This window comes from Lacerta agilis, chromosome 3 (genome assembly GCF_009819535.1).
Source record: "Lacerta agilis isolate rLacAgi1 chromosome 3, rLacAgi1.pri, whole genome shotgun sequence".
Taxonomy (NCBI): Eukaryota; Metazoa; Chordata; class Lepidosauria; order Squamata; family Lacertidae; genus Lacerta; species Lacerta agilis.
The window spans coordinates 98,348,379-98,365,073 of record NC_046314.1 but is presented as its reverse complement, the minus strand read 5'-3'; the positions used below and the strand labels follow the sequence as shown (position 1 = coordinate 98,365,073).

The window sequence follows — 16,695 nt, the reverse complement described above, 5'->3', positions numbered from 1 at the left end:
AATATGCCCCACCCACCCTGAAACCTTCCCAGAATCTGCCCCCTTCCCCCTTAATCCATTCCAGAATCCCCCCTTAATTCCTCCCTGAATATGCCCCCTCCCCCTGAGCCCTCCCTGTAAAGAGACCCTTTCTTTCCAAGCCTTCCCTCTTAACCCCTGCCCATCCCAGCTCTGCCCACCCTAGAAACTGCCCACCCTGAAACTTTCCCAGAATATGCCCCCTTGCCTCTCATGCCCTCCCTAAATATGCCCCACCCACCCTGAAACCTTCCCAGAATCTGCCCCCTTCCCCCTTAATCCATTCCAGAATATTCCCCTTGCCCCCTGAAATGTACCCACAATATGCCCCCTTACCCCCTGAGCCCTCCCTGTAAGAGACCCTTTCTTTCCAAGCCTTTTATTGGTATTTATTTTTATTTTTGAAATTTACCAGTAGCTGCTGCATTTCCCACCCTCGGCTTATACTTAAGTCAATAAGTTTTCCCAGTTTTTTGTGGTCAAATTAGGTGCCTCGGCTTATATTTGCGTCGGCTTATACTCGCGTATATACGGTAGGTAGCTTCCTGCTACTTAACCAAATCCTGATCCACAAGAGGACCACTCTTCTTATTCAATGACTGCTAAATTCACTTAGAAGTACTTTGCTGGAAGCTTTTTGAAAGTCCAAGTACACTATGTCAGGCATGTCCAACAGGTAGATCGTGACCTACTGGTAGATCACTGGACGTCTGCAGTAGATCACTAGTAGATCATTGGTTCCCCCCAAAGAAGCTGAACAACTGTGGCTCCCCTAAAAAAAGCTCAATACTTTACCTCCTCCCTGAAAAAAACTCAACAACTTTGACCCGAACCCCCCAAAAGGGGGTAGATCACTGCCAGTTTTTAACTCTGTGAGTAGATCGTAGTCTCTTGGGAGTTTGCCACCCCTGCACTATGTCAAGTGCTTGTAGACCAGGGGTAGGCAACCTAAGGCCCGTGGGCCGGATGCGGCCCAATCACCTTCTCAATCCGGCCCACGGGCGATCTGGGAATCAGCATGTTTTTACATGAGTAGAATGTGTCCTTTTATTTAAAACACATCTCTGGATTATTTGTGGGGCCTGCCTGGTGTTTTTACATGAGTAGAATGTATGCTTTTATTTAAAATGCATATCTGGGTTATTTGTGGGGCATAGGAATTCGTTCATTCACCCCCCCCCCAAAAAAAACAGTCCGCCCCACCACATGGTCTGAGGAACGGTGGACCAGCCCATGGCTGAAAAATGTTGCTGACCCATGCTGTAGACACTCAAATAACTCTGATAGATTATTGAGGCAGGACTTGCCCCTGCAGTAGCCATGTTGGCTCTGCTTCAACAAGACTTGTTCTTCTATATGCTTTATTTTATTTTTAACAATACTTTCCACCAGTTTCCCCAGAAGAGCCATTAAGCTGTCACACATTGTTTACATGCAAGTTCTGTTGGTGGCCTTACCCTTGACATCTATGCATTGAGCATGTGTAACTACACAGAAGAAGCCAACGACCAGAGACTTCCAGATTCCCCTGTGTAGACATCCACACTCAGTGAATGGATCTGGGGGTAGGATAATTCAACTAATCTAAAATATCAAACAATTAACATGTGAAGGAAGCTATAGTTTGCTATTATACCCAAACCAGAAAACTATTATCTGTACTTCCCCTGCCGACCAGGATTGTTAAGGTAGGGATTGCTGGGCAGGTGCAAACCATAGTTCTCCAGGCTGAATGCAGCAGTACAAGCCTCATTCCTATAGTACCAAACATGGCATAGTTCTGCATGTGAACTGACCTAGAGGGTAGACACACAATCTTATTCTTTCAACAGAATGCAAAGGTGCAAAACTAGGTAAGGTTATATAGGCCTTTGTGACACAGTGGTCGATAAACAATATAAATTATGCTAGACAATCAGGTACATATAGGTAGCTATGGGGCCCTCCAAGTAATGTGGGACTCAATTCCCTTCAGTTCCAGCCTCCAAGTCTCACCCAGAGAAGGACAAACTAGCCAACCCTCTTTTAAAAAATTTGAAGATAGCACCCAGATTAACATCCTCCAAGAACCAAAACCAAGTAGACAGATCAGGTAGGTGGCTGACTATGCTGAACATTTAATAAACTTGGTATATTCAGCAAAAAGTGCTTAACATTGAGACGAAATACTGTAAGGTGGAACCTTTGTGTGGGCAAAACTGATCCCATCATGAGTCACACTGAGCCACATGAGTGAGAAACCTGAACCAAAGGTCAGTGGTTTGTAAAGATGTTAATTTGAGCAAGCTAAATCTAAGGGTAACCACAGGAAGTGTTATGTCTATTATTTTGACTGCAATTTAAATGGAGAATATATTTATCCATGTTTTATATCTGTGCTAATAGGATTCTACTGTATTTGCAATGCACTATGTCTACAAGCAACAGAAATTTATTGGAATTGGATTGGGAGGGACAACAGATTATGTACCCGCATCTGCTGCTGACAAGCTTGCCCACCACCGTCAAGTCAACTCCACCATGTTTCTGGCTAGCCCACTCTCCTATTCACTTAGCCATGCTTCCTTATTTGATGTCAAAGTGGCAGCAACTCAAGTACACTCTGGAATGCCCACCCCAAATATCAGATTGAGGAGGGGTGGGACTGTAGCTTAGTGCTACATCATTTGCTCTGCATGTAGAAGATCCAGTTTCAATCCCTGGCATTTCTGGATGTGGCAAAAAAAGACTCTTGTCTGAAAACTCAGCCTGTGTAGGCAATACTGAGCTAAAACAGTGGCCTCACCTGGTATAAGGCAGCTCCCTATGTCTTGAAGGGGCCTTTCACAGAGCAAGACACTGTGATCACCCACAGTGCACCTGCACTGCTGCTGCTTTCCCATAATGGTGGCAAATACTGTTTAAAGTAACTTTAAACATAGGACCCCTTCTTCTGCGCACTGAGATCAGAGGTGGTTTTAGGGCAGCACAACCAGTTCCCCAGAGCAGAGTGGGCAGCCAGTAAGCACTTGCCCAGCTACGGGAAGGAGGTGGGAGGGGTCCTGAGAGGGTCCTATAGTTCCCTTCCCAAAGCCTAGTTAACACTTACCCAGCTTTAGAGAAATGGGAGGGCCCTAGGACCCCAATGGAGCCCTCATGCCTCCTTTCCAAAGCCCAGGATGGCTAGAGAGTTGAGAGGAGGGCACCTAATTTTGGCCTAGCTCAGGGCACCATAGTACCAAAGTCTGTCCCTGTGGAAATTCCCAGGACTAAGCTGGAGGGAAGGAGACCACAGTGGGAAGTGGACAGCTAAATTTCACGTTGACCTAATCTTACGGCTGTGAATTTTCCAGCTGAATTAGTCTATATATTTTTCCAATGCCATTTCCACTTCTTATTCAGACAAGACTCAAAGTGCCCTGGTAATGGTATAAACACATACTTCTATAGTTCAAGAACTGCACAAAGTTAAGCAACTTGGGCATATTGGGTAACACACATCCAGATAATAATTTTCCATTCCATTCCACCCAAACGCTATGCCATATTTTCTATAGCATTATGACCAGACTGTATAATAAATTAACTAACAGCTCGATTACCTGCAAGTGTCCCTAAAAATTAATGTTTTTAAACAGTAACTTATCTGAATGTAGCTGAAAAAGCTTATCCATGCACTGTTCTAAGAACTATCCTAGACAATATTAATACTAAATAAAATATTTCATTTAACCCTTGGAATAGGTACTGTCATGAAGACATATTTCATCATCCAGTTGATCATTATTAACTCCATTCTAACTCACAAAACTTTCACCACACCGTTAAGGACAACAAACACATTTAATTTTGTACCCAGTCAGGATCTGCAAGGAAGCTTGAGAAGCTAATAAAAAACAGTTTACAACCAACCATTAACTCAGACAATGCCAAGTATTGTATCCAGGGGAACTTCTAGGAGTTAAATGAAGAGATTCCAAGAAAATGTTTGATAAGCAGGTCAAGTCTGCAAGCTTATTGGGCAATGCTTTCAAGATACATCCTTTAACAGTACATTGCAATAGTTGAATCAAGGAAGCAAACAGGAAACAACCGAAAGCCCTATACAGATGACCCAAACAATTTTGCTGATTGTTCAAATAAGACAGTGGCCCTTTGAATTCAATGTTGCATCTGTCTCTTCAGTAGGTGCTTTGTAGCATACAGGTGAAACTCGAAAAATTGGGAGCATCGTGGAAAAGTTCATTTATTTCAGTAATTCAACTTAAAAGGTGAAACTAATATATGAGATAGACTCATGTCATGCAAAGGGAGATATGCCAAGCCTTTATTTGTTATAATTGTAATGATTATGGCGTACAGCAGATGAAAACCCCAAATTCACTATCTCAGAAAATTATAATATTGTGCAAAGGTGCAGTAGCTACTCAATCCTTAACACCTGCAAAGGGTTCGAGTTTCACCTGTAAAGTGTGGAATGTAGCCAAGTACCCTAAACCAGTTCCCTCCATTATCAATATGGACAGGAACCAAGCCATCTAACTAGGGAACCCTTCAGCCTATCCTGGTCAATAAGTGAGAGCAATGCATGCTGAAACCTTCATAGTCAAAAAGGGTGAATATATCTAATGGATGGGGGGGACTTTAATGCTGGTTCATAGTAAAGATTGAAGGTTTATGTAAAAATAAATCATACATATTTACAGTAATCTATACGAGGTGCAGACTTTAGCTTCACATGGTGCACTTTTCACTGTTTGGGCACAGAGTTTTAAGCTTTCTGGGACTGAGTACAAGCAAGGTGTGCAGGCCTGAGTTGTCAAACATGGTTATGTGAGCAGAAACATATCCTTGGTTGAAGATGCTGTCAACACATCTCCACATCTTACTCCATTATCAGAGGTGATGCGGATAACTTTTCAGAGCATTATTTCCATGGAAGATTTTATGTTTCATAAGTTCATTACTGCAAATACAGCATTAGGCAAGATTGGCAATTTCAAAATTGTAATCATTTTTTAGGTCCTTGTGCCTTGCAAGTATGCTTAGTTTTTTGGTTTTCAGTAGCTTTTGTCCATATCCAGTGCTGCTGTTCCACTAGCACAGCAGACTTTCTCTTGCGCAAAAGAACTTTCCACTCTTTCCTGTCCCCTACAACTCCCCACACACAGCCTCAAAATCTGCTCCAGAGGATTGGATGACCCTCCAGAGCAGATTTAGAGGGTGCATGGAGAGAGGAGAGGAAGCTCCACTGTATAAGTGCAACTCTGCAAGCAGAGCACTGGATAAAACCCTTCCCCCCCCCCCCCCGGCCGCCTTAAATTTAAACAACACAAGGGAAGTATATGCTATGGTACTTCAAATTTTTACAATTATTCCAATGAGGAATTATATGTAATATGTTTAAACTATATTAAGTGTGTTTTACTTTCCTGCCCTCAAATATTTCAGGTAAAATACTTCTGCTGTATTGGGGCAAAATATAGTATGGGGTATTGTAAAGCTTTGTTTATTTAATACAAGTAAAATAAATATGCTAAATTGTATCCTATTCCAGGGCATCAGAATAGTTTTCCAATGCAAACTGGCAATTCTCTGATGCAAATTACCATATCCAAATTAGCCTAATTTGCCTAGGAAAATCTTCCAATTCAAACCTTTCCAGAAAACTTAGTTATGAGTCACGTTTATCAGCCACTCTGGTTTAAATGGAGAGCCTACAAAACTTCACAAAACAGAACCGGGGCGGGGGGGGGGGAGTTGGTTATTGATTTTGTGGGTCAGAAAGCAAAAGTAGAGCAGCATCAAATTAATATGAGCAGGTGGAACTAGAATGGTAAGTTTACACTGGTACTCCTTTCAAAGTTTCAAAAAAATGTATAGATGCAATATTCAAAAGTCCATTATGCAAAATAGTAGTTTCTATTCTCAAGGTCTGAATGTTATCCTTCCATTTCTCCCAAAATTTAATACTGGGTTTTATATGAGAGGTGGGAAGCCTGCGACCTCCCAGATGTTGCTGTACTAAAATTCTCATGATCCACGACCATCACCTAGGGCTGAAAGGAGTTGAAGTACAACATCACCTGAAAGGGCACAGGTGATGCATCCCTGACTTATACCCAAGCCCCGAACCTCCTTCTACCTTGAAGATACTTCATTCCTTGCACCCTCTTCTATGAACAGGATTTCAGCTTCATAAGAAACACTTCAAAAGGGGGTGGGGTAAGGGGAAGTGGCTTACATCTGAAGTAATTTATACTGAAAATAGCCAGTACTCAAGTAAAATTGGTACCATATACTACCACAAACATATACCATCAAACTAAGGTTTCTGGCCATTTCTCTTCTCCCAATTAATCTTTAGGTTGATTTAAAAACATTTAGGCACACAGATATTTCATAATTCAACACACTATGTTCCTGAGTAAAATCTCAGGTTTGTAAACATACACCAAATATGCATCAGGACTTTGAGTATACTTTAACCTTCCAGGTAGCTAGTCTTATGTAGAGAGCGCTTACAAAATATGAATGGTGGTGTTGTCAATTCAGTATATTAAGCCACAGACACCAATCCAAATTATCCCACAGCTACAGCTGCTGAAAAATATAAGCCACTTTGCCTGCTCTGTAAAAGAATTTGCTATGTTTAGTAAGAGATTGTGTTTTAACATTCCTAACTTTACAATATGAGTGGCACCCAATGGGTCGGTTCAAGAGCAACAGGACTTTCCCTCCCTCTTTCTGGCAGCCCCCTCCCCCTGTGCACCCTAAAAATCTGCTTGAGGATTAGAGGACTCTCTGAAGAAGATGGGGGGTGCAGAAGGGGGAAGTGAATAAGTCCCACTGCATATGCCAGAAATTGTACCATGCTTTAAAATGTTAACACCTTGCACTACTAATAATTGGCCAGTGAGCAGATTAGCAAGATAATGCATATTCTTCAAATAAGAAACTGAATATTGGAGCTGAACTATCTGTATAAGCCCAGACAAAAACACCAGCAATTATACTGGGTTACTCTCTGGATTCCTGTGGTTCAGATGTACATTTATGACAAAAATTCTTTTTAGCTGTACTAGTGCTATACTCCAGCGAAATTTTGACAAAAGCTCTTTAGTTGCTTCTGGGAGCTTGGGTGTGTGTTTGTGTGCGTCACCAACTAAAGGAAGCTTCTAATTCAGAATGCAATTTCTTACCTTCCACCCGTGATTCCAAGTGCTTATCCAATTCTGCATCTCTTTTCACTGCATCATCTGAGACCTTAGGAGCATTTGAAAAGCAAACTAGAACAATACTCATGTTATCACGACTTCCCTATATTTTGGAAGGAAAAAAATAGTACATATTTGAGATTTAGCTTCGCTCTTTCACAACTTCAGACCTGATTATTCAGTGTAAATTTTTAAAAATCTTAAATACTACTGGTTTGACATACATTTCTTACTCTCAGATTTTGTTTAAGTAACTATATGTTCCTAAACATATGTTTCTCATGTGACCTACTGTGGTTAAGAATGTATTTTACTTTATTCCTTGGTATCAACTTCCACTTTAATTTGCACAACCATTAGTAGAAAAGAAATGTTGCACCATTCATTGACGTTCCTTTTAATATATTGATAATCAAAGTTCATTTAAAAACATTTCAGGATACTCAAGGAAAAAACTGCTCAATTCTGAACTGTCTGGCAATCCAAGCCTTCTGCATTCACCTTCTGAATACTGAGAAACACTGTCAAAAATAATCATTTTCAAATGTACTAAGCTGCACTACTGAGTAGGATTTTATCAATTCTCCTTCAAAATCATAAATCCAATAGCTGAGTGATCTCCTAACAAGCTTGCAATTGCATGAATTTGCACTGACTCATTCTTTACTGGGAAACTATCCTTTCTATTTTACTAGAGTAAGTTTTCTTATTTTGCAAAAAAAGAAAAACTTTATTCAATTATTTGGAGAGAAAGAATAAGTTGCATACCTTGTGTAAACAAGTATCCACTACCCAATTGCACACTTTTTCCAGGTCATCCGATACTTCAAGCCTAGACTTAACAAATTCACAGAGCTCCTCATTGCTCATTACATCCCAGATTCCATCACAAGCCAAGACAATAAACTCATCTTCTTCTGCTCTTACAATTTCATAAACCTCAGGTTCCGGAGAAACAAGTTGTTCTGTAGGACCTTTGCCATCCACACATTTGTAGTCATAGTCCCCCAGAGCACGAGAAACTGCTAACGAGCCATTAACACGCTGGATCATGACACTCCCTCCTGCATTCTGGATTCGCTCTTTCTCCCTTGGATTGCAAGGCTTGTGATCCTGTGTCGAGAAGCAGACTTGTCCATTCCTATAGAGAACAGCACGTGAGTCTCCACAGTTGATAAAGTAAATGTGCTCAGGTGAAATCATAACTCCCACTGCTGTTGAGCCACTCCTGTCCATGCCATTTCTGAGGTCTGAAAAATTGCGCATGTACTCATCAATTTTCAAAAAGCCAGTTCTGATTCCACTCTTTACATTTTCCACTGAAGGTTCAAGAGCAGAGCCGGGCTGTTCTGTTCCCCTGAAGTCTTCATTGTTAGTGATGTGTTCTAATAAGTGGTTTGAGCAGTAATTTGCCACACGAGATCCTGCATGACCATCATAAACAGCAAAAAAGGACCAGTCCTCTAAACCATGAGGAATTCCTACAACAGCTGTGTGAGCATCTTCCATTTCCACTCTCCATCCTTGCATACTGCTGAGGCCATAGCGCAGCCCATTTCCTGCCCCATGAGCATTATGCTTCTCAGTTTTTGGTTTATCCAAAAATGCACCCATGTTTACCTAATTTGCAAAAATATCTGCAAAACAAATTTTGACCATCAATACAAGTAGTATCAACTAGAAATCATGCAAAGAACTGTTTGAATCATTCAACACAACCTGACCATGGCTGCCAAAACTATGGTGAACAATAGATTGCCATGGCAGACAGAAAGACTACTAATACAGGTGAAACTCAACCAATTAGAATATCATGGAAAGGTTCATTTCTTTCAGTAATTCAACTTAAAAGGTGAAACTAATATATGCGATAGACTCATGACATGCAAAGCAAGATATGTCAAGCCTTTATTTGTTATAATTGTGATGATTATGGTGTACAGCTGATGAGAATCCCAAATTAACAATTTCAACTTTGGGTTTTTCATCAGCTGCACGCCATAATCATCACAATTATAACAAGCAAAGGCTTGACGTATCTCACTTTGCATGTCATGAGTCTATCTCATATATGAAACTCCAGTAGCTAATGAAAACAATTGCTTACATAAATGGACTTTTCCACGATATTCTAATTTTTCGAGTTTCACCTGTATCTGTTGTTTATTGTCCTTATCCTTTCCTTTTAAGTATTATGAAAGCAATCTACTCATGCAGACCTCTAGGGACTGTAGCATCAGACTGTAGGTGGGAAAGTAATGAAAAAGAAAGCTCCTCCATATAAAAAACATCTTGCACACAGAGAACTAAGTAATGTCTGAAACCCTGTACCCCAACATACTGGTTTCCATGTGTAAGGGGAAGGTGCCTTATTTGCTTCTTTATACAGAAATTAGCAAACATGATTACTTCTCAGTTACAGCCACTATAAAGTTGTACAGTTAAGTGTTACTCCATTGGACTCTTATGAATACATAATTGTCTCATGGCTTCCTTCCTTGAATCAAAATGGTGCTATGCCATTCTAAACCAGAGCTTCATGGCCTATACTAGCATACAGATGTTTGATTAATTCCTTTGTATTGAAATGTTAACACAAAGAAAAAACCAAATAAAATAAAATAAAAGGCCTTCCAACATAAACACAGAATCTTATGTTCCCTGCAACCAGGCCAAGCCACAATTTAAAAAGCAGCTTTTGCTTCATGGACACCTACAGGTATACAATGTATGTTGACACATCTATATTTTTTTAAAAAAATATTTCTTATTTCTTTTTCTGTTATACCTTGCCAAGAACACATACTATGTTACAGTCATGCACAAAATGGTAAGAAAGACAATTGCAGAAATATAAAACATGAACAAGTAGTAATAATAATAACACAACTACATTCTTTCAAGTTATTTAAATCCTATATATCTTTACTTTTAATTCCTTTACTTTTAATTCTTTCCATGGTTTCCTATCTGACCTTTTAACTGCATTTTCTTACTCTTCTAAATTATTTTCAGTATCTTACGTAATCTCATGTTGCTGAGTGTTTTTTCAAACTGTTATGATTATATTCTTGTTATAATACTTTTCCATATAATCTGTATATAATATCCAGTCCTCTTTCAGTATCTTATCTTTATTTATTAATCTGTTTATCATACTGGCTAATTTTAAATATTCTAGTATTTTGAGATGCCATTCTTCTCTTGATGGGACAATATTTGTTCTACATTTTTGTGCAATTAGAATTTGGGCAGCTGTTGTTACATACATACATCAGTTAATTTGTTTTGGGGGGATTTCTGTCATTATTATTCCCTGAAGAAAAGCTTCTGGGTTCTTGGGAAACATTCTTTTAAACGTTTTCTTGAGAACACTATCTCCCAAAATTGTTACCCTACACAACCACCATAAGTGATAAAATGGTATGTTGAAACATCTAATTTATCTTAACACAAAATAAAGTAGGTAGCATTTGCTACATTCTATGAACTATTGAAGAAGTGTGAAGTAAAGAAGACTGATCGCTGAAGAATTGATGCTTTTGAATTATGGTGCTGAGGAGACTCTTGAGAGTCCCATGGACTGCAAAAAGATCAAACTTATCCATCCTTAAAGAAATCAGCCCTGAGTGCTCACTGGAAGGACAGATCCTGAAGTTGAGGCTCCAGTACTTTGGCCACCTCATGAGAAGAGAAGACTCTCTAGAAAAGACCCTGATGTTGGGAAATATGGAGGGCACAAGGAGAAGGGGTGACAGAGGATGAGATGGTTTGACAGTGTTCTCGAAGCGACTAGCATGAGTTTGACCAAACTGCGGGAGGCAGTGAAAGATAGGCGTGCTCTGGTCCATGGGGTCACGAAGAGTCGGACATGACTGAACGACTGAACAACAACAACATGAACTAGTGATGCAGAGGAATAATAGCACAATTTCAAAAGGGTCCTTGTAACAGCACACCACACAATATATTAAAAGTCAGGCAGCTTTAAAATGAAATCTTTGGAAAAGGATCGCTACCATTCAGCATTAATATACACTTCAGAAAGCTTCACAAATATTTTAGTTGTGCTTCATTTATATACAGTAGGATTGCTTATGAGCAAAATGTAAGCATTTCAGTTCATAACACATATATGAGGTAAGCTACTACTTTCATTTATGAACAGGTAACTGTGAGCTAGTACCAACGGGTCATTTCACATGTAATCTTGTTTGCTGTCTGGGGAATGAGCCTCATGCCAACAAGCTACCCTTACTACATTGTTTTTTAGGCAAACCAATTTACCATTCTACCTGAACCAGCAAACTACCTTGCCCTCCAAAATAAGGACTGCCACCCTGCTTTGGAGGTCAAAGACAATTAACAACTTTTCAGTTCAGATACAATGGCAAACAATGCTTTAGAGGGGCAAGTCTGAGGTTTCATTAATGACTCTGAATAATGGAGAGAGAATTTTGCCAACTATCTTATACAGCAAGTTGAGTATCAATAAAACTTTAGGGAAGTAATCGCAATTCGAAAGGCTACCACAATCAAGTTATATTTTGCAACTTGTTATCAATTCTACTGGGCTACAGGATATGTGGGATGAGTCTTCCCAACAGTTCTGGCCACATACCATGAAGCAAATGGCCAATAGTGGCACACACACTGGAGGTCACTGGATTATGAGAGCACATACAATTTAACAATGTAGCATGGATCTAGATAATAGTATAAAAAGACACTCTAGAATCCTGTTATCAGAGAGGCAAACGAAATGCCTCTGCTATGAGGACTTTTAGTGCAACAGCACTCTACCCTCCTGAAAATCCCAATAACTGGTATCCAGAGGCATATTGCCTCTGACGGTATAGGCAGAGCATAGCCATAGACATTTGGATATACAAATGTCTGCAAGTACACTTTTATTTTATTTCTTTCCAACATTTCCGATAATCCAAATCCTGGAATTGCTTGCTGCATGGAACTGCCAACTCTAACTCTAGGGAACAGGATTTGTAGTGCACAGGAATAAGGCATGAAAAAATCTCTAAAGCAGTGCTGGGCAACTTCATAATGAATATATGTATGTAAGAGAATATACTTAAATGTGTCACAAGCCAGCTAACGGTGCCCTATATTTGATTACAGGAATTGTAAGCTACTACTAAAGGCATACCACTAGCTGACTTCCATTTAACAGCCTGAAAATGAAGGATCACAGATATAATGGATAAGTTTAAAAGGAAATGGATTTTTTATCAGGTATCTGTTCTAAACAAATAAATGCTATTAATTAATATGGTTCCAACATGTAGAGAGACCAATTATGTGTTTCATTGCACTGCGTCTACAGTAAAAACAGTATTTACCTGTCAACTGCAGCTCTGCCAATTTTTGCACAGATCTAAAACCTTAGGGTTTACATTCCTTCAGCCAACAGGAACTGATTAAGCTTGAAAGGCTTCAGATAATGCAGGATGCAACATTTATTTTAACTCGGAATTTCCTAAGAGAAAAAGTAGTAGTAATTAGTACCTCTAGATTATACAACGAAACTAGGAAGCTAAGAATGTAGTAAAATGCCCTTATGTCACTCTTCTTATAGTACATGCTTCAGAAACACATACGAAACCAGGAACTGTTTATCCATTTATACTGTGTTTAACATAACGCTGAGCTTAGAAAAATCTGTCAAACAGTCAGAACTCTATTTGCTCTATAAAGTGACCACTTTACAGGGTTGCTTTACTCTACAATGAAGCCTGAAAATTTCCTTCATTGACTAGTTCAAGCGTTTTGGCACCAGACTTATGGAAACAAAGCATCTAGCCTGTTGAGATGACCCCATTCCTAATAATCTGAACACTGTTTAGGCAAGGCTGCTAGATTGGAACTAGTATTGAGGGTTGGGGGTTGCCTTTTCTTTTAATCCTGTTAATAAATAAGTACAAAACAAACCTGACAAGATAAACTTGAAAAACAGTTCAGAGTAGTCAGCCATGGATTCCCAGAGGCTGCAGAGTAGCCATGGAAGTTCAGAAATCAAGTCTCCAGCCCATAAAACATGAGAATTACGAAGACAGTTTATCTTGTCAAACTCTATGGGCTCCTGGCAACACATATTCAGGCTTCTGCCACTATACAATTATAGTGAGGAGAAATATGCTACTCCTGTCTTGCTGAACCACTGGAACTACTATTTCTACAACTGTTTTATGAACAGAGTTAGACCAGTGATTGTAAAGGCTGACATGGTAATTTTTTGCAACATTATGCAACTACCTCTGGGGTTCTAAAAGATATTTCTACATAATCTGAGCACTTTCCATAAATGTGCACTTGCTGGTTTTTAACAGAAAACACATGCAGTTAATGGTTATTTGTGCTTAAATTTATGTGGGTACAAGAAAATACATTTTACAGTCCTGCATCTTTACTACCAGTGTATGAAGCCCATATCAAACTAAAATATTCACCTCTTATTAATAACAGAGAAAGTGAAGGAACACTGACCAAATGGTTTCAACACTTATATCATGTAGCACTGATTTAAAAATATGGATATATTCAGGAATTGTCAGAAGCTGTAGATTTAGACAATATGAATCATTGTATCAAACATCAATAACAATTCGACACAGTGGTCCCTGGCCATGAACATACACATTAGAGACTTAAAGGAACCAGTTTTAAAGAGTTAATTATTCCAACTTCAGCAAAATATTAGAAGTTGACTTTTGTTGAAGGAAAGCCGCCATAAGCAGTTTAAACGCTATCTTGTTCTTCACTGCCTATTGCCTATCTATAATCCTTAAGATCTTAGCTGATCTGGATTTGGCATCAACAGGGATTCTATATTTGTTTTGAACCCATCCAATGAATTGGAGATACAGTACTAGTAAAATATACTGCAAAATGTCAAGTATGACTGGATACATTATGTGAAGGAAAGTCTTGGAGTTAATAATGTGTAGCTTTCCCATGCACTGTCATTCATAAAAAAAATATGAAGACTTGCCCAACATAGTGTTCTAATAATATTTTTGACTGTAGCTTTCATTTACAAAAAATGCTGGGGGAGTATCTGCTTCTGTATCCATTTCCTCACATGACTCTCAACCCCCTATCACAACTGCCACAATGCAACACAGTTATCCTCATATGGGAAAACACAATGCTGCACTTGGGCAGGCTTTCTGCATGCTCTTTTCCTGGTGTTAATGTTAAAAGAGAAGACAATGACTATAGCAGCTGCAGGATTATTTCTTCTGGTAGGATCAGGAATCTGCTCCCCCTTGAGTTTGCCTTGTACCCACATGGGGGATAAGAAGAAACAATGAAGTACCCCAATGGCCAAGGGGTGGAACAGATGTATATCAGCACCACCATCTGATTCTGGAAGGATCAGAACAGCCACAATGCCATGTGTTCAGTTCTAATCCTGAGAACTAGTCCAAAAGGATACCGTGGTTAATGGTACTGAAAACAAGCAGGTGTCCAAAAAACTAATAGTGCCATACTCCCCTACCCACACATACTCCTTCCCTTGGTAACCAAGGTGGACCTTGTCCCAAAACTAGGTCTGAATCTTACTGCAAAGGGTCCAAATAATTAGTATAATCCAAGCACTGGTTTGAGTTCTCCAACTACTACTTTGCTGAACAACGGCATGCTTAAGTGTCCATGATTAACGCTCCTAGAATAAGGAATCACAGAATCAGAGTTGGAAGGGTCCCAAAGGTAATCTAGTGCAACTCCTTACAATGCAGGTATGCAGCGAATCTCAGCTACAGGAATCACAGCTAAAACATTCACAACAGATGGCCATCCAACTGCTGTTTAAAAACCTCCAAGGAAGGAGAGTCCACCATCTCTCGTGGGAGTCTGTTCCACCACTGAACAACTCTTACTGTGGCTTCACCACTGCCTTCTTTAGAACTCCATCTCTCAAGGAGACATTAGTTATCTCCAATGATGTTCTTGAAGTCCTTTCCTGGTACCTACCAAAGCTACTGAGAGAACATCCCCTTCCAACTGCCCCTTTGGTGGTAAGGGTGCTTACTCTTTTCTCCCTTGAAAAGTGCATAGAGCTGAAGGAGGAAGTTGGAAGAGTAACCCTATTTCAGGTTTATTTACTTCAAGGTTCAGATTATTTCTACAGGATCAGAGATCCCTTGGAAAAGTGAAGTTTGAGGTGGCACTAATTGGGAGAAACTGACCAGAAGGAGTGCTGTCCACAGCACTCACCTAAATGTGCCCACAGATAAACAGGTTGATGGCCCCTGCTCTGAATGCTGGTGGATTACATTCTTGCCCATCAGCCATGCTGCCTGGGGATGATGGGAGTTGGAGTAAAACATCTAGAAGACCAGGGGTTCTCTAAATAAGCTTTCCTCATAACCGGATGCCTGCCTAATGAGAGAAGGGGTTAAACTTAATAGCTATGCCCATCAATTGGCATACTGGAACCATCAGCACTCAAAAGGACTTATTTTATAAGTAAGTGCAAGTGTTTCTTCCCTCCCTCAGGATAGGTCCTGATTCTACAAGCCCCAGAGTCACAACCCATATTCTATGTGTATCCTAACCTCACCTGAAGCTTAAGGATTTTCCTACTGAGAAAACTGTCAGAGACAACTATCTTTCACACAGATTGGTAGCTAGGATCTGGTTCCAGCCACTGTGTGACCTGCCATTTGTTTTCTGGCTGTACCCCCAACACAATATAAAGGGGATATTGGCATTTAACCAGCAGTGCATATGGGGCCAGGGGCCAGGGCCAAGAGTAGATGCACTTCCAATTCATTTCCTAAGTGCATGCAGTTTTACTGAGTCCTATAATTCACATGATTTACTGGTAACCATGGATCATCTATAGGGAAACCACTGCTGGTAGCTCAATTAAGGAGATAAGAGTTCTCATCCTCTACCCCTGCAAACTCTACCTTTGGTTCTTTGTTCTGTCATCTTCAACTCTAGCTACAGTGCAACTTCTCGTACATGCACCCAGATTTGGGTGGGGGGGGGGAATCTGTGAAGAATCTGAGAAAAGAAGTGTAACGCTAGCTGTACTCTTCCCTCTTGCAACTATCATCCTCAACTATTTGTTGCCTGAGCAGGTCCTTTATAATTAGCATCTTTTCATCATATGTGTCCATTCTCCACATTCCGTTTCCCCCCTCTTGCACCTTGCACAACTACAGCTCTAAGTCTGCAGAGTGATTTAGCCTTATGTCGTGGCATCTTGAAAGGAGAGCTCTGACAACGAGAACCATGTCAGGTTTTAAACAAACTGAATAGCAGCACTGTCCAGTTTATCTTACTAAAATTTTACTTCAAACATTGTTTCTCTTTCGGAATAGTGAATACAGGTGTAATCACACCTAAAGTAAGGTGTTGCTGAAATGGTTTCAGTTTTATCTTCTCTGCTGGAGAAAGATGTGAAATAGTAAGACTTCAATCTATTCATAACTCAGAAACTTTCCACTAAAAT

The 16,695-nt window shown here is 39.9% G+C and overlaps 1 protein-coding gene across 7 annotated transcripts in view; it reads right to left on the bottom strand.

The window, feature by feature from the left end:
* PPM1B (protein phosphatase, Mg2+/Mn2+ dependent 1B) overlaps positions 1 to 16,695 on the bottom strand; it is a 46,955-nt gene that overhangs the window by 16,518 nt on the left and 13,742 nt on the right. For 5 of the 7 annotated variants that reach the window (XM_033144886.1, XM_033144884.1, XM_033144890.1 and 2 more), the window contains exons 2-4: positions 12,572 to 12,708; positions 7,983 to 8,851; positions 7,200 to 7,317 (exon numbers count right to left, since the gene is read on the bottom strand). In XM_033144886.1, coding sequence (XP_033000777.1) covers positions 7,200 to 7,317; positions 7,983 to 8,828 — 964 coding nt within the window. In that variant the 5' untranslated portion in view covers positions 8,829 to 8,851; positions 12,572 to 12,708. The remainder of the gene's footprint in view (positions 1 to 7,199; positions 7,318 to 7,982; positions 8,852 to 12,571; positions 12,709 to 16,695) is intronic. The other 2 variants (XM_033144887.1, XM_033144888.1) reach the window with 1 other exon arrangement.